General features: G+C 42.9%; 1 protein-coding gene across 5 annotated transcripts in view; it reads left to right on the forward strand.

Moving 5' to 3' along the window:
* The window catches only part of Pde4b (phosphodiesterase 4B), a 524,127-nt gene that overhangs the window by 393,050 nt on the left and 111,769 nt on the right, over positions 1-19,308 (forward strand). For all 5 annotated transcript variants that reach the window (XM_021199490.2, XM_021199494.1, XM_021199491.2 and 2 more), the window contains one exon: positions 10,989-11,183. In XM_021199490.2, coding sequence (XP_021055149.1) covers positions 10,989-11,183 — 195 coding nt within the window. The remainder of the gene's footprint in view (positions 1-10,988; positions 11,184-19,308) is intronic.

Raw genomic sequence — 19,308 nt, forward strand, 5'->3', positions numbered from 1 at the left:
GGACCCTCAAGTTGTTATTTCCTTTCTAACTTGGTCTTTGGTCCAAGAGCTATTTAGAATATCTTTACTTTCTCAACACCTGGCCTTACGGTTAATTTCTTATTTAATTTCATTCTGCAATGGGAACAAACTTTGCATGGCTTTAATATTTTTTAAGTTACCCAGACTTATTTTATTGCCTAATAGACCATCTATCTTGGTTAATGTTCCATGCACACTTGGAAAGACCATGTATTCCACCATTGCTAGCTGCAATCTTTACCGGTGTCAAGAAGGGGAAACGCATGGTATTATGCATCATTTTCATTGTCTGCCCTAGGCTACTGTGCTTCCCGTTATCAATCACTGAGTTGATAATTCTGATTTTTCTTTCCTTTCTTCTCAGTCTATCCATCTTGCCTCATGTATTTTGAAATTGTTGTGAGTTGCATAAACATTTAGGACTACTATATAATCCACACATATTTCTTCCTTTATCGTTAAGATGTGACCCTCTTTGTGCCAGACAATGTCGAGGCCATGAAACACTACTTGTTTGTATAAATTCAGCCATTCGAATTGCATTCTGTTCTCATCTTGGTGCAGTTCTTTGTAACCTCTTCCCCCAACCCTGTCTCTGTCTTCCTTATTTGAAGCTGCATTGTAGTTGAGAGATGTTTTCCACATCATCCTGAAAAATGTTTGTCCTTTAATTTTAGAACGTGGGTGATTTTTAGAACGTGGGTGATTTTTATCTTGAAGATACTAACACCGTGGTCAGGTCTAAACATATAATTCGTTCTCTTTTCATCTTATTTATCTGTCCTCTTAGCAGATTTTAATTCGTCAAGAACAGTTTGCATATTAGACAGCCTCTGCAAAGTCAGAGGGGCTTCAGCGCACAGTCAGTCTGGCTGTGTAGCAGACTTCTTGCGGACAAAGAACGAAGTGAGAGCAGAGTGGATTGATTGGACCCACTTGGATGTTGCCTTGTCTGAGCATGGTCGGTCTCTGGATGGCAGCTGTGCTTGGCTGAGGCTTGGCTGCTGGACCTAGTGAAACTCAACCCTGGGGCTCCCAGACTGCCCATTACTCAGCTAGATAGCAGGTCGCCCCAAAGGACTCTATGAAAGAAATCTATACTTGGGCAAATTTTAGTTTAATTCCTTACATTCCTTTTTCTTCTGCTCTGTTTTGAAAGCTTGTCTATTATATGCTGCCATTTCCCGCTTTCTTTACTTTCTTAGCTATGACTTCTCATTTAAAAAATTAATAGTGAGTGCAAGATTTACAGTAAAATAGTTAGCTTATAAGAGTCTAAGTAAAAGCAATGTGACACCATTTTATAGATATTATAAAGATCTTTCATAAAGTGTTTCCACCTCTCCCTTCTTTGACTTTATGTCTTTGTTGTCATATAATTTACACACACATGTACACACACATATACATGAACCTCACAACACATCTTAAAATTTTTGCATTTTACTCAATGATCTTTTGTGTACAACTAGATTTTCATCCAGTGTTACTTTTGGCAAGAAGCATTTTCCTCTACCACTCCTTGGACCTTTGGTTAGTGGGTAATTAAGGTCTTCAATTTCCACGATCCCAGTGGAATTCATGGCTATCCATTGGTGGGGGTGGGGGTAGGTTTGTTTAGATAGATCTTCCGGTTTAGTTTGCTGCTATACAAAACGGAAATGATGATACAGGAAAGAGAGAGCATGTCCTGAGGTGCAGAGAGCAGAGTTCAGAACACAGAGGCTGACCTCATATAAAGCCATGAAGCAAGAAAACAGAAGAGATGTCTAAAGGTGACCAGTTAGTAGTTAACATAGTCAATCAACACAGGTTGAAATCCAGGCCCTACCATCAAATTACTGAATGCTTGTCAGCAAGTTACACACAAACTTTCTGAACTTAAGTTTCTACATCCCTTAGAAGCAGTTTCCTGAAAGCTGGATAGACTTAGCAGTGAAAAGCATTTGCTGCTCTGGCCCCAAGACCTGGGTTCTATTCCTGACCATCAGGCAGCTCACAGCCACTATAACTCTAGTTCCAGGGGATCCAATGCTCTCTTCTGGCCTCTGCAGGCACCAGGCATTCAAGTGGTGCCTATACTGTAAGCAGAAAAAAAAAAAAAAAAAGGTCTACACATTCTAAAATTTTTAAATAAATACATTTTGAAAAGGTTCCTCCTTACTCACAAAGAGATCAGGTGACATACTGAGTCTGCAGCACCCGGTGGGGTACACTCAGTGTGTGGTCATTGTGCCCGGCATCTTTGGGAAAAAGAAGTACAATTTTTCTGTCCAGGCTGCCTCAGAGAGAAGAAGCGACTTTGGAATCTTATTTTTCCATTTGATCTCATGTCTTTTTTTTTTTTTTTTTTTTTCCTCCAGCTTTTCTCCCTGCTTCTTCCTCCCAAAGCACATCTTTCAAATCCAAATGCCAGGCTGTCTGCAGGTGCAGAGCTCAAGACTGATAACATTTGGGGCCCAGATGTTAACTGACGGAAACGCTATTCGCGGCTCTGCAGAGTGGCGGCCGAGGCATTGATTTCCAATTTCATGATTATTATTTGAGTTACTGCCACACCTTCCAGCCCTTCTACCTCAACTAAAAAGGAGATATGGGGCCTGCTTATCCCAGAGGGAATACATTCAGTAATCTAAAATATAAAAAATCCCTGAAATGTTAAGCAATTGCATTTTCAAGCAGGATTGGGAACACAGCTTTCGGACCGACCCTTCGTTTTTTCCAGTGCCTCTGAAAGGCCAATGGCTTCAGTTGCCTAATGGGAAAATAATCTCATTTTCAAAATCAACCCACAGTAATAGCCACCAAAAAAAAACGTGTTTCAAATCTGTGACAAGATTTATATCAGCCTTTTAAATTTTTTTATTAATTATTTTATTTATCTACATTTCAAATGTTGCCCTCCCTCCTGGTCTCCCCTCCACAACCCCCCCACACCATCCCCCCTCCTTTTTACCTCTAAGAGGGTGCTTCCCCACCCACTCACCCACTCCCGCCTCACCCCTCTAGCACCCCATTTGCTTCGGCAACAAGCCTCCACAGGACCAAGTGCCTCCCTTCCTGCTGATGCCAGAGAAGGCAGTTCTCTGCTGTCTACATAGTGGGGCCATGGATGACTCATGTATACTCTTTGTTTGGTGGTTTAGTCCCTGGGAGCTCTGAAGGGTCTGCCTAGTTGATATTGTTGTTCTTCCTATGGGGTTGCAATGCCCTTCAGCTGATTCTGTCCTTCCCCTAATTCTTCTGTTGGGGTCCCTGGCCTCAGTCCAATGGTTGGCTGTAAGTATTGTATCTGTCTTAGATGCTGGCAGAGCCTCTCAGAGGACAGCTATACCAGGCTCCTGTCCATAAACACTTCCTGGCATCAGCAATAGTGTGAGAGTTTGGTATCTGCAGATGGGATGGAGGCCAAGGTGGGACAGTCTCTGAAGAGACCACCTCCAGTAGATACACATGGCCCCCAGTTGAGAAATAGGACCATTCACCTTTCTCAAAATCTTTAACCCAGAATTGTTCCTGTCTAAAGGAAACACAGGGATTAAAAAAAAAAAAAAATGGAGCAGAGACTGAAGAAAAACACATCAGTAGGAAGCTGCTTCTAGAATGCAGAGGAGCTGACCACTAGGCTTCTCATGGTGTCTGCAAGGAGAGTCATAGAGCTTAGAAGTGGATTCTCAAGGCAGAATGGCACTAGTCTGTTGTTACTGTGCCCAGAGAAGTTCTACTCTGCCTAGGGTATGGACCCCTCATGATGCTCTCTGTGCCTTTGCACAGTTAAAGCTTTTCGTTAGGAAAGCCACCAGTTGGTTCAATAAACGTGGATCTCTGCTATTGTGAGTAGAGGGGCGGATCCCTGTCTAGCTTCCCTTCTACAGGACCAGAGAGAGGTACTGGACAGTGTAAATACCAAGGAAATAAGTAAATGGTTATTTTTACTTTTCAAATGTTAAGCAAGTGTTTGAAGGTGTTAAACGAAGTATAAATGAGAAGAAAAAAAATCAAAACCTTTTCTAATAGAACATTGATGAGACTGTTTTTTGTGAACACCGTTCCCACATGTCTATAATCCCTGTATGAACTCTAGACACTAATGCTCCTAGGGTGGCATTCTCAGGGTATTGTGGGGGGATGGGGAAGGAAGGTTAATGTCAGAGAATGAGAGCAATTCGACTCAAGTACTCCACTGCGGTCTTTGACGGACAAACATTTTAACCCAAGTGGATCGTCCTGTCAGATAAGAGATGTCAACTGTGGGATTCTTGCATTCATTCAACAACCATGTATGTGTGTTCTGATATGAGAGTCAGCTCCGGGCTCTAGAAATGCAGAAATGAATTAAGGCATAGTCTTGCATCTAAGAGGCTGTGGTCTAGAGGTAGAAAGATCACTAAGCCCAGGAAGACAGTCCCAACATGACAAACTCTGAGGCAAGAATGTCTTGTGGAGGAAAGGAGACCTAGGGCACAGATTATATAACAGGGTAATAAAAAAGAGGTCACTTCAAATGAAGTTGTATACTTTAGAGCCTTCGTTCTTTCCCTCTTTCAAATAGGTCACAAGGAATAAGCCTAGCAAACTGTGAGGATTAAATGATGCAGACCATGCTCGGTGAGTCGCTTAAAAAAAAAGACAGCAAAAGGAAACGCGAAGCTTGGTCCCCAGGGCAGTGTGCAGCTCTGCTGACCCGAGCGCTTAAATCTTTTTTCTCCAGTGGGAAGATTTGTTAGAGTCAGTCAAAGGAACTCAGCTAGAGAACGTTTCCACTGATTCAGAAATGACCTATCCCTAGGACTCTGCTTTATGACTCTCCATTACAGACAGCAGCCTTGTGCAGGTAATTGGGAGTCAGGAAAGCATCACCCTAGGGACAAAGGCAAGGCCATTCTGTGGCCTCCCAGTTCCGCTTGAGTTCCTGAAGGCAGAGGTGCTCCTGGTTTAATCAAAGGCTTCATGCACACCTTGCACTTCTCTTCTTTATCTCTGATTTTTTTTTTTTTTCCTTCCAAGCTCAGGAAGTTTGACTTCTCATCTCCCTTCAAGGGCTTAAATTGGAGGCCAGGAAACCATGAGAAAGAGTGGTGCCTTCTGCCATCTGCTGGCTCCTTCCTGTCACCAGCCCAAAGCTGGCTTAGCAAAGATTCCAAGGGATGAGAGGCCAACACTGTCAGAGGAGGTGTGAGGCAGATGACGACCCTGCTTTTATCACAAAGCTGATGGAAGCTGGTAGTACGACCGACGCTCTGCAGGCTTGTCTTAGGGAAAACACAATTGTGTTTCTTTCAGATTTTAATCTTACATCATTACCACATAAGACTGACCAAGGAAAGTTACATTCTTTATGGATCCACTTGAAGGCAACAACAGAAGTCAAAGCTAAAGAAAGTAAGGGTAGGGAGTGAGAAGGAGAAAGAGGCCAGGAGAAACATTCTTCTTTAATTGGTTTGGGAAACATTTTTTTTTTTTTAAAGAATCTGTTGTTTGCAAGATTCTGACCCAAATATCTGAGACACAAAAACAGGTAATATTTCCTCCCTTGACTACAGCAATACATTGGGAAGCATTTAAATAAATGGAGAATTAAACAGAAACCTGCAGGTACTCTCATGCTATAGTCAGTCCAGCATATCCATGGGTTTGAGGGTGCGGTCAATCGTGGCTAGAAAATAGTTGGGGAAATATATATCTGTAGCAAACATGTACAGATTATATTTTCTTACTGTGCCTTAAAGAATGGAGTGTATTAACTGTATATTTAAAATTAGTGTTACATTTTATATTACACATAAGCCCTGAAATGATTGGAGTTACACGGGAGGAGGTGTGGAGATTGTATGTCAATACTAAGTCATTTCATAAAAGGGACCTAAGCACCCACATCTTTGGGGTTTGGAACAGAATGGATGTTTATGGAATTGATCTCTTGGGAACAGAGAAAACAATTATTGTACATAAAGAACTGTGAGGGCGCACAGAGGAGGGGTGGGCATCAGTGTGGCACATCGGTGCCAGAGAGGATCCCTGGAAAAGGGATCCAAGATGATGTTGGAAGGGAGCCTTGTACTAGAGGCAGCAGTGGGAAAGGCTGCCAGTTCCAGGAATGTTGCCACTGCCCAAGCAGCGGAGATCTCCCACTAAGCAGAAAACAGCTGTTAAAGCTTTAGATGTTAGACAGAATTCCCTTGGCTGTGTAGGGATGCCAATGGGGTCAGGAGAAGCAGGCCCAACCAAGTAGAGAGACTGCAGACAATGCTGTGGAGATGGGTGAGCAAGCCTGCTGGGACAGGTCTCTTGTCCTGGAAGGAGGGTGTCTTTAACTAGTCCACAAGTTGGACATGGACCTCTTCCATACAAGCATATGGCCACTCACGAAATCAGAAATGTATGTGCTTGCATCCTCCAAATTCACCTGAAATGCCAATGTAACTTCGGGAAGGGTAGATGTTCAACTTTAACTACACCAGCACCAGTACTACTTGGAATCACAAATGCAATCACCAAACGTAAGAGAATGGTTCTGAAAATTATGGTATAGCTGACAGATGAACAATTAAGTAGTACACGGGAAGTTGTAATTCTAGAAGCCACAGTGAATGGTAAAAGCTTATAAAAATCCATATTCAAATCAGTACAAAAAAATATTCAGATGGGGGCTAGGAAGAGAGCTCAGCTCGTAGATTGCCTGCCATGGAGGGATGCAGACCTGAGTGTGGAGCCTCAGAACCAAGGTAAAACCTTAGTGAAGAAACAGTGTGTGTCTGTAACTGCGTCATCAGAGTAGAGGTAGGGGTAGAGACAGGCAGAGCCCTGGGGCTCATCAAGTCAGCCAGTAGACTCCTGGTAAGTAGAGAACAGCTGAGAAAGACATCTACCATTGACCTCTGGCTTCTGCATGCATGTGGGTACACCTTCCCCCCCCAACACATACATGCACACCACTCACTCATTCACATACATATACATATATATGTATATATATGTGTGTGTGTGTATGTGTGTGTATGTATGTATGTATGTATATATGTATGTATGTATACATGTGGATAGAAAATACTGAACTACTAGCAGTGACACTTTTCTTCTTCTACCTGTGTTTTACAGAGCTTTCTTGTACTGCTTATATAATGTTTGAATGTAAAGAAGCCTGAAGATGAAATGTGTGTCCTGATTAAGGCAGAGACAGGAAATGCCCTAGATAAGTGATGACCCTGTTTACGTGTTTGTCTCTGCCTTTGCGGGTTCCCCTTTCTTCCTGATGGTATTCTGGTTTGTATGGTGTATATTCATTTCACTTGTTAAGGCCCCCTTCAGTCTTTCTCTTGGCCAACACTGTCCCCTTACTCCCTCGATCTGTGGGATGTATTGTGATGTCTGCCCACTACTTTTTGCTGTGACTGGGACTGGTGTCTGGTTGGTGATTCATGTTTGTTCCGAAGCCATATCTGTACTGGTTGCTTTGAAACAGTGCCCCAGGGAATGTGAAAGGCCATTTGTCTCTCACTGAAACTTCTTCTCTGCAACTGAGACCTCTTCCTGGCTTCTTCTGAATCCAACAAGCTTTCTCCCGTTTGAGTTAAGGCTACAGGGTTACAGGGTAAAGGAGAAAAAGAAAAGAAAACCAAAGAGGAAAGAATTTGTATGGGGAGGAGTCTAGTGTCAGCTCGTCTGGCCCACATACTTAGTAAGTGTGGCAGAGCACCCTCCCCCCAGCCTTGCTTTCTCCTGCTTCTGTTCTGTGAACATAGCCTCTGCACACAGAAAGGCTGATAGCAGGAAGACAAATGAGCCCTACAAGGAAACTCATGGAAAGAAGTTCTAAGGGTTGGTATACTTGGCCAGATGCTGGTATAAGTACAGAGAGCATTGACAGTCATAATAGTGAGTGGTATCACATGAGCACTGACCAAAGCACTCAAGCTACAGACTGCCTGGCACCCCAGACACTGACCTTTTTGGTCTTGCCCATGCTGTAGCTTAAGATGGTGTCTGTATAGCCACTCTTAAAAGTATTCTGCTGGTTTACTATCGAAAGGCTATGAAGATGTACACCAAGATGAATTATAATGATACAATTTTACATGGAATTTAGAAGTTCACTTGTAGGCTTTGGCTGACCCCAGTTTCACCTTTTAAGAACCTGCCCTCTTTGTCATTAAGAAGAATTCAGAAGGTTGGAAAGATGGCTCAGTGCTTAAGAGTGCCAGCTACCCTTTCAAAGGTCCCAGGTTCGATTCCCAGCACCCACAAGGTAGCTTTCAACCATCTTTATCTCTGCTTTCTTCTGGCCTCCAGGGAAAGCTCTATGCATGTAAGGCAAGACATATGAACAGGCTAGTATCCTATGGATATATATATATATATATATATATATATATATATATATATATATATATATAATATGTATATATGAAGAGTTCACAGAAAGAATCAGGACATAAAAGATTTGCATGTCACCAAGAATCCTTCCTTACAAAGTAACTTTAGTTTCTCGGCAGCTAGTATCTCACTCAAGGCAGGTTTGCAATGTGCTTCATTATACTTCCACTTGTTCAGAAGTACAAGCCAGGCAGGCTGGCAAGAATGTGAGTCCAAAGGATTGCACACCTGCCTGCAGCATTGGAAAGGTGCCTGTCCCAGACCACTGGGTTTCTGAGAAGTCTGTGGAGCACATAGTAAGTGGCTGCAGCACCTGCTTGGCTCTTTGCCTAGGGCTCCTCATGGGCTGCCTCCTAGCAGCCTTTGGATGGAGTCTGAAAGCAGCCTTGGTCAACAGTCTCTAGGGCGGCACCATACTCCCTCATCTGCTGCCTCCTTCTGACTTATTCAAGAAGGGACTTTGTGTCCCTGGAGAATCATTCAGGAGTGGCCATAGACTGACTCTCACATACCAACGACAACTTTTGATAGAATAGAAATGGCATTCCATTACCCAGCATGCCATTGTGGAACTGGGGATGAGAACAGCTGTAAAGATATGGAGTGGGAAAAGGCGCCTTCCAGTGTCCCATCGGCAATTAAATCAGCTCTTCCTCGTCTGTGGTCTTTGTATGCGTTCCACTGCCCATCATCAAAGATGGCTCAACACTATGCAATGGAAAAGTCTAGAAATAAACAGTTCATGAGTTTTAAATAGCATTTATCACAGTGTTTCTCATCTCAATAAATCCATGTGTATGTGTGTGTCTTCATGTAAACACATGTGAACACATGCTTGTGCAAGACAGAACTTCACATGAAATGGCCTCCTTAAGAACTCTCTGCTTTGTTTCTCGGCACTGGCTCTGTCAGCAAACCTGGGTTTCACTGATGTGTGTTGACTAGCTGGCCAGTGAGCTTTCCGGATTTGCTTCTGTACTTCCGGTGCTGGAATTACAGCTGTGACCCTGCACCTACTTTTTTCACAGAGGGGCTTCAGCTCCAGAGTCTGATCTCTGTGTTTTCACATAAAGAATGTATATCCACAGGGCTTTATCTCCATTTCTTCAGTATAGTTAAGAATTGTCTTGGTCATAGTTGACGTGAATCTCTTGCTGTGGCTGATTTACAAACTTTATCACCACTGTGTCTCTATAGGAGGAAACAGCACGCATGGAGCTGCTAGCATCTGTTTTTATCAGACATCTGCGGAGGGTCTCCATCTCAATGAGTGCAGGGAAACCAGTAATCCAGCATGTTTCCTTAAACAAGATATTGATGTTTGGTTTTCTCTGTCTTATTTACCTCTAATGTAATGGAATCATATTATAAAGCTTGCAGAGTATGTGTGGCTTAGTGAAATAATATGCCAGAAAGTACCTTGCAAACTTAAGAAGTATAAGCAGAAGCAACATACAAACAGACACACACACACACACACACACACAGAGAGAGAGAGAGAGAGAGAGAGAGAGAGAGAGAGAGAGAGAGAGAGAGAGAGCGCACATATTAGGATTTCTGGGAGGATAGTGGCATCTGGATAAACATAAAGGAAACTGAACTAGATAAAAGACCATCTCCCCTCCCCACAGCCTCTCAGCAGTGAGAGACAGCAGGGGGCAGTGTGTGTCTGAGAGAAACAGGGGAAGGTGGTCTCGGTCCATCTGAAGCTAAGTGGGGCTGTGTGCATCCAGGAAGAAAAACATCTGGGATGGTTGAAGCAAACTGGGGAAGGACACACTGCTCTACGGTGCTAGCAGGCTGGGGCAGAAACAAGACACAAAAACCACATAGCTCTTGTTTATGTTCAAGATACCAAGCTTCTAAAATAGCACTGGGCTTGAAGGCACCGCCTTGGGTAAGGGGCACTGATCAGAATCTCCCTGCCCTCTGCTGTGACAGCCTGTGATGATATTCTTCTCCAGCTCAGCAGCCTGGGACAGTAATTTGGTGTTATCAGATTAATTAAGTAATTTATGTGGCTAAATTTACATATGAATATTAAATATCAGGCTGGGCCTCTCTAATCAGACAGCCAGTGTTTTCAGGGTAACACTTTGTTCCCAAAACATTCAGAAATATGCAAATTGGATTCTTTAACGAGGCTGATATTTATGTAAGGAAGAAGTCTTCCAGCGAGGAAGCCGCCTTCCCATGATATTTTTGTCTGACACCTAGAGCTATGCTAGATGCTTTCCTCTGGAGTTGCTCATTATCAACAACTTTATTTATTTATTTTCCGCTTTCCGTTCTGAATCTGTGACAGTTGGTCAGGCTGTGGAGAGGTCATAAGCTCTGCCCTTGGGTCTAAATTCTGGGTTACTATTTATTAACAGTGAACCTGGGTAATGAATAGAGGCGTTTGTGGAACTTGGCTATCTATAGACAACAGCAAGGACTGAAACCAAGAGCTGTGCTACAGACTAAAGCTCGCTGCAAAGCTTTGCAGGGTGAGCCTGGCACTCAGTGCCTGCCACCTGTAAGTTCTCCATATATGTGAACTGTCCTCTGCAGGTCTCAACTGACCAGACTTTCCTGTTTTTTTCCCTTTTAAGCTTTGATGTGGAAAATGGCCCTTCTCCAGGTCGGAGCCCACTGGACCCTCAAGCCAGCTCTTCCTCAGGCCTGGTACTTCATGCCGCCTTTCCTGGGCACAGCCAGCGAAGGGAGTCATTCCTCTACAGATCTGACAGCGACTATGACTTGTCACCAAAAGCGATGTCAAGGAATTCATCACTTCCCAGTGAGCAGTAAGTAACACTCTTCCGGTTCCTCTCAGGGTTTCAGCCTCCCCCTAGACCCTACTGAAGCATCAGCAGCAACCGTTGCCATCCCAACGGAGGCAGGAAAGAAGCTGAAGAAGTGGCAAAGGTATCCATTCATCTTAAGGGCTTGCAGAATATAGACTAGGGTTCCCATGGTGTAAAAGAAAACAAATCGCAAGCACAATGTTCAGCTCATGTCTGCTATCTGAACATTTCCACTGGGTTTATTTCCTGCCCTGTTAAATTGTTTATAGACTGGAAACCTTAACGGCTTTTGCAAATCATCCTTAAATATACAGATGTATGAGGCCTTGGGCTGGAACAAAAATGGTGGTTGCTTCCTACCCTCCCTCACTGGCCTTGGCTCAGTGACATTTAGGTAAGGGATCACCCAGCCACATGCCTGTGTCCCTTCTGTGAAACTTCGCCGTCATACTTACCCACTGCCTGGCTCCTTGGAGAGACACGGAGCAGCCAAAGCACAGACAATATTCTTGATTGGCTCATACTAATTGCAGATAACTGGTTTTTTATTTAAAGAATGACAAAGGGTTTGTATTGCCTGTTTGCTTAAGTTTCTGAACCCAAATAAAATTGGTTGCTGAAAGCCATGACTTAAAGGGTTTCTGGGCACACACTCAATCATTTTTAACACTGCGTGTTATGAAAGTATCAATAACTCCCTAAAATCTCCAGTCTGGAAAAGCCCACTAGGTTCTTGTCCTCTGTTAAAAAGAAACCCCCCAAAATTGACCTTCTTGTGAAAGGGGTAAGGAATGTTTTAAAGTTGGCAGTAGGAAAATATTTTGCAGAGTCCCTCTGCTGGCAACTTTTATTGCAAGTACTCTAGTCTAGGGACTGGAGAGCTGGCTCCGCTGTTAACAGCGTTTGCTGCTCTTGCAGAGGACCTAGGTTAGGTTGCCAGGACCTCCATGGCTGCTCTGAAACTCTGGCTCCAAGGGATCCAACACCCTCTTCTGGCTTCTGTAGACACCAAACGCATGAATGGTGTCCATATATACATGCAGGCAAACACTTACATGCATGTAAGAAAAAACAAAAACAAATAAATCTGTTTTTAAGGTAGTATGTAGTTATAAAACATTCCAATCATGAGTGGGCCAAGATCAACCCTTTTTACTTTCTTGTAAAAGATCTGTTGACTCTCCTATACACTTTGCAGTATGCTAGGCTGCAGGATATTTTTTTTTTAAAAAAAGAATGAGCAAAATAATGTGAAAAAAAATCACAGATGGGGTACAACCAGATCTCATTCCTCAGAGGCCTGAAGGGGACTGTACTAATTGGCGATGATAAGAGGGGCACACAGAGGCACACTAAACTCCGCAGCACAGGAGGCAGCTCGCATTGTATGTTCCTGTGCTGAAGGCCAGCTTCCTTTATTCGTGCTATCTGTTAGCCTAACATGCCAACCGTAGGCACTGCCAAGCCTCCATAGTCTGGATTTTATCATGGGAGAGCAAGAGAGATGCAGTGAACTCAAAGTAAGCACAGATGCAGTCTCAGGTCATTTTACAAACAAAAGGCTAGCTTTGAAAGAAATGTATTTCCTCGATTAATTCTTACTCTACTAGTTCCCAAGCTCATTCGAAACTCCACAAGGAGTCTTCAACTCATGCACCCTTTATAGAAGAGGCTAAGAAAACCCTAGTTTAAACTCTCCCATTTCCTTATGCGGAATAAAAATGATTCAGAGAGTTTAAACTTGAAGATAATTGAAAACTTACAAGCCAGTTCTGTCTCTGGCTTATGAAACTACAGTTGTGAATATCTCTGCAGCCAGCATCCCTGCCACTTGAGTTATCTCTTTATAATTTCACGGACCACTTAAACATTCCCTTAACTTTAGCACCTAAACAATATTGCCAACTTCGGTTCTGAACAAGCAAGAGTTGTGTGTGAAAATTATCTAGCATCATTCTTTTTAACTTTTTTATTTCTACTAGTCCCTAATAGTGGTGTGTGTGTGTGTGTGTGTGTGTGTGTGTTGCATGCATATGGGTATGTGGGTAACTATGTGCATGTGTATCTGTGTGTGATGTACATATATATGTGGGTGCATGTTTGTGTTCGTGTGTGTGTGTGTGTATATGTGTGATGCACATGGGTATGTGGGTGACACTGTGTGTGTGTATGTCATGCACATGGATATGTAGGTGACGTGTGTGTGTATATATGTCTGTGTGTGTATGTTTGTGTGTGATATGCACATGAGCATGCAGGTGACTATGTGGAGGCCAGAGCAGGATTCAGGAGTCTGTCTTTACTCTTGTTCTCTGTCATTTTGCCTTGAGACAGTTACAGTTTGAGGTAGCCTTGCTGGCCAGTGAGCTCTGGGAATCTGCATGTGCCTACCCATCAATGCTTGGGTTAGAGACACAGTCATGCCTAGTTTTTATGTTCCTGCTAGGGATTAAAACCTATGTCTTTGTTTGCAGAGAAAGCATTCTTTCCATTGAGCAAGTTCTCTCTTTAAAGATAAGATTGGGCTGGCAAGATGGCTCAGTGGGTAAGAGCACTGACTGCTCTTCCAAAGGTCCTGAGTTCAAATCCCAGCAACCGCATGGTGTCTCACAACCACCCGTAATGAGATATGATACCCTCTACAGTGTACTTACATATAATAATAAATAAATATTTTTTTAAAAAGATAAGATCATTAAAAGTAGGAAGAGCATGTCCCTTCCCAGGAAAGTACAGGTGCTAATATAGCACCAATACCCTGTCCGTATTCAGAATACTGATATCACGATACATTAAAATCTTCCTGAAGAATGAAGACCAAAAGTTTTGTTTTGAAAATATTTCAACATAACTGCAAAAACTTTTCTGTTTTCCAGTTAAGGAATTTATTCTTCTCCATATGAGAGACTGTAGAGTTTAAATAATATTCAGTTTCTTCTGGTGATCTACTTTGTCAGAGCCACATTGGAAAATTCAGTTTCATGCTGGTGTCTGAATCTAAGTGATATTCTTTTTTTTTTCTTTTAAATCTCATTTTAGGAATATACATTCCCTTTAATTCCATTGTATCCTTTATTTTTAAAATAAATTATTTTAATTTTTAAAGTATTTCAACTTTTTTTTTTAATTTTTATTTTATATGCATGGGTAATCTGTCTGGATGTATAGCTACACAGCACACATTCAGTGTCTGCAGAGGCCAGAAGAGGGCATAGGATCCCTGGAACAAGACATCCTGTAGGTGATAGGAATCAAGTCAAGGACCTCTAGAAAAGCAGCCAGTGCTCTTAACTACTGAGCCCTCTCTCCAGCCCCGTGAAGTGAGGCTCTTTAACTCCCTCTCTCCTAATTATCCCTGTTCAGGAAGAATTTAAATCTATACCCTCCTTTTCCCAATGCTCCTGCCTCTGCCAACAGATCCAAGAACAGGGGTCATGGCAACTCAGGTGCCCTGATGCAAAGGCTGTTGGGATGTCTACAGAATGGCCTTTCCTCAGGAGTTCTTCCAATCTAGCGCAGAGCGGTTACAGATGCAAGCTCATTTAAAAACGTGGAAAACTTTGCATAATTCTGCCGCATTAAATCCTAGCACTAGGAAAATGTTGGCTTTGAAATGTTTCTTACATGGACTGGCTCAGGAGAATAAATGGAAATTACTTGCGGGTTAGATGAGAGCAGGTGAATGAGTAAAAACAAACAAACAAAAAATGTGAATGGGGATGTAAAATGGCTTCAACTTTTAGCCACCCAGACTAGATTGCGAAGAGGCTTTCTAGTAAGAGAAAACTAAGTTTTCTTGGCTCCCCAAAGGCTAGTGCAGCTGTGTTCCTGCATGTGGTGGTCTGTTGGGCTGTCCTCTGTTCCTGGGCTGCAACCATTTCTAAACAAATGCCTGCACATATTTTGGTACAGGTTTCTCAGTGGAAACACAAATTACTGGAAATTAGCGGGGGTGGTTTTTCTTCCAGAAAACTATGGCAGAAATTTACTCTCCACAATGAGATTCGAAGCCCACCTGCAAAACCACAGGGGAGGAGAAGCCATATTTTTCTCATCCGATCATCCCATGTGCAGAGGCTCAGACAGGGACCTTTCAAAAGCCACCACGTACAAAGGCCTACGTGTGTTCTGGAGGGAAATAGGACCTAAAATCCAGGATGAAAAGTAAAAGTAGTAGGCCACTTAAATTTAAGACCTGTTTATTGATGGAGGGCCAAAGAGTACAATGGGGTATCGAAGACTCAAGTTAGAGCCGCAGCTGTTTCAGTTGATTGCCGTGACTGTTAAGACATGGATCTCCCTTATGGTCTAAATTATCTGTAAGTAAAACCATACATTAATGAAGCATTGCCGGTATGTATGCCCTGTGCTAAAGTACTTGACGTATGTCCATTCATTCAGCCTCCACAGCCTCGGTGTGGTAGGAACATGGTTTTGTTTGGTTTTGTTTTGTTTTGTTTATACAGATAAGGATGAAAACATGGGACATGGAATAAGAAGCCAGGTTTGAACCCCAGAAATTCAGATAGGAATACAATCCAAAGACCCAGGATTTAAACTAAACAAGGCCCTAGATAAGCATATTAATCAATGATATGCCTACCTTCCAGCTATAAATGTCAATCATGTTCACTCTTTCTTTTAGTGAATATGTACTTAAATGTAAACATTTTGTGAATAAATAAGACACTTTCTGTGCCTTCATAAACCTAAAGGATATGTAAGTCCGTTAGTAGCATTAATACCTTCAGAGATAAAGACAACACTAGAGAGGCTTGCACAACACTTTAGAAAGCCTGGCTAGGCTGGGTGAATGGCCTATTGGAGGAGATTTGGCTGAAGTAAAAAGGCTAGGAAGGCTGAAGGGTGGGCACAGGAGAAGGCTGCTCTGTCCAACTTTCTCGCTAGAGGAAGGACTGTGGAGGGAGGGCTGAGGTTGGTGAGGTAACAGCCCCCTTGTAGTGAAAGGCCTAGGAGTTGGTTTGCAGGCTGCAGGCGAGCAGTGCTCCAAAAGTCCTGTAGGGAGAAGATCAAGAGGTGTCTGGTTTGAAACCATCTCAGGAGCTGAAGAATGAACCTAACCAAGCGAGCAGCTCGGGGCATCCGTGGCCTCCTGTGCATGTAATCTCAAGAGGGCAGACTGACAGCAGTGAAGGCTTGGTGGGCTGACAGGGCTTAGTGGATGCTTGTGGGATGGGGCAGAGGCCAGCTTTCCATCGGGCCCACATGCTAGATGCTGCATCTGGAATTAACATCGTTCATTAACGATTAGGCTCATCCTTCTGTTACACACAGCAATGTCCATGAAAGCATTTTGTAACTATACTATACAATCGAAACATAAGTTCTACAGACTGCAGTAGGGCCAGTCATACAAATCTTCAAGAGGTTATTACCAGGCAGGAGACAGACAGGCAACTGCCTAATTACCATAATAAAGACCCGCTACTGAGAGCTACCTCCTGTCTCACAGAACCCCCATATGCAAATGAAGAAGTTAAGACACAGCTTGCTTAACTCTCATGGACGATAATAATATCTTAGAAATAAGACCACACTGGCCAGAGGCAGGATGTGTGCTTCCAATGACCGCAGTTCTAATCTGTAGAAGACAACTCAAGGCAACTATTAGTGCAAGACAATTCCACATATTGTAAAGAAACAGAGAAATGTGGAGTAAGTTAATAAACTCAGAGTATGGTGGTAAGAATCAGCATTTTTTATTGCATTTTAAAAAGCCATTTCATGGTTAAGGTATGACCCACACACTCAATTCCAAGATCCAATTGCAAGATGTTGTTCCAAACTTGGGAGTCCTCAAGTTAGTTTGTAAGGGTGTAATGTTCCAATTCTGTCACTAGAGGGTGCTTGTGTAACAGTTCTGAATATTCCACTTTGTCCTTGAGACACTTAAACTGCTTCCTCCAGTGATCTGGGAAATAAATAAATAAATAAATAAATCCGTTTCCATAGTCAAATATTTTTCTATTGCAATTGAAGTCTATTCTTAATGTAAAATAACATATTATGATTTCAAAATAGTTCTGTAATCTAGATTTTTTTTTTGTTTTATTTTATTTAGTTTCTTCCTAAATCTGCTCATATCTCTATTGGCTATTATTTGACCTACAGCATTAGGTTAGTCACTCAAACAATCTTACAGAGCCAGTTGCAGGTGATCTGCCAATCCACCTCCTCCTTCCCCCCAAAGTTTCTGAATATTCTGCTGTCCCAACTCCAAAAGGAAGTCCCCTGGGAAAGCTTTGCTGATGCTGTTCTGTGCTGTGGTGTGCACCCTCTTTAATCATTAGTTTCTGTAGTCTTACTCCGTCTCTAAATCACTGGCCCAACATCAGCTCTATGTGAATTGAGGTGCCTGGGTATTCCTGGATGATTTGACACCCAGTTCAGTGTGTGGTGTGGTGTCTGTCTCCTTAAATGACTTGACTTCCATTCGATAATAAAACACCAGATATCCCTGTGCTCCAACTTACCCTTGCATGTTATGAACTATGTCAGCTTTATCTCAAAAATCTGGACAGGAAGCTCTTTCACCCATCTGGACGTTTGCCGTATGAAAATGCAGGTAGTTAGGGTGCAAGTTCCCCCATGCCATTTCTAACAATCATTTCTGACTCCATTTTTATTCTCTCTGCTTTTAGTCCCTTTCTGAAACCCCTGAGGCTCTCCTTTGGCCTCCTTAACTACAGATACCGCCATGAACGAAGTCATCCCCCACCATAGCTCTCCATCCTGCCCTGGTGAAGTCTAACCCTGTAATATCAATCCCTCGTTCACACCACCATCCTGGTCCATAGTGCCGCCTGGGTGTCCCTGATCACCTTAAACTCAGCATGTACCCTAAAGCTCCACCGAACCCATGAAAATTCCCAAGTCCTCTGCGCTTTTTTTGTTTCTACTCATGACTATTTTCTCAGATGCTCTTTTTTTTTTTTTTTTAAAGAAAAATACTATTTCCTTATGCAAGCAAATGCTGAATTCTAACAAGATCCCTGGCGTCTCTTCAATGCATCATTTCCTGTTCCCTTCTTGGCTGCATCTCCTCTTTCTCATTGCCAGTAACCCTCTCAGGGGGGCTCCCGGGGCTCTCCCTGAAGTCCTGCCCCTCAGCATCCACAGAGTTTTTGATGTTTAAAAAGAAACATTTTTGGCTTGTCTATCTCACGCCCCCACTCCCCCCCACACACACTTCACTGAAACCCCTCCCTGGCTTACCTGGTCCTGTGGAGTTAATCACAACATCATAGGCTTTGTCATCCATCTCTCAGGTAGGGGGACCTTTCAACCTTATTCTCTACACATGCCTATAGTAAATGTTTTCCTATAGCCATCAATGATTTTTGTTCACTGTTTTTCCATGTGAAACCCTCTGCCTTTACCATTTCTCTCATTAGTATCAACTATCATCTCTGCCTTCTGACTGAGTACATCGCTGTCCCTAAAAGTCCGTCTCAGACACTACTGTCTCAGCCAAGCCCTTCTTACTCCCACTAATCTAGAGTTAATCTCTCTTCTGGTATTCAGTATTTCATTCATACTGCCATTCTGTACCCACTGTGTGTATTTCTTTCTGTGTTTGTGTGTATTTTTTTTTGATCTCCATCATTACGTCTTTATTTGCGAGATTGTGGCTTCTGCATAATTTGATTTGTGAACTGTGTCATCATATGCCGTCATAAAAATCACAAGTATCGTGTCTAAAGCACAGGCCTTGGGGAGCAAAGAGGCCTAGGCTGTGTGCTAGGTAGCAGCTACTGGCTTGATAGCACCTGCAATGTGCTTGCCTCACAGCGGCACGGCCAATAGTAAATGAGCCAGTGCACACAATGGCCAATCACATAAAGAATGCTTACTGCTTGCCAACACACAACGGCCAATCACATAAAGAATGCTTACTGCTTGCCAGTTCCCTTTCTGGTTCTTATCACTGTTCAAACTGGGCCTTTGAAACATTTCAGAGGATGCCTGACTAAAGACGAGGGTGGAGACCGCCACACTAACAAGGCGCCTTGCTAAAGCCCATATCAGAGAAGGGTAGACATGGACACACGTGCTCTGCAGCTCTGAAACCCAATGTCACACGGTGCCTGGTACCTGGAGGATG

The sequence above is a fragment of the Mus pahari genome, chromosome 6, assembly GCF_900095145.1.
Source record: "Mus pahari chromosome 6, PAHARI_EIJ_v1.1, whole genome shotgun sequence".
Lineage (NCBI taxonomy): Eukaryota > Metazoa > Chordata > Mammalia > Rodentia > Muridae > Mus > Mus pahari.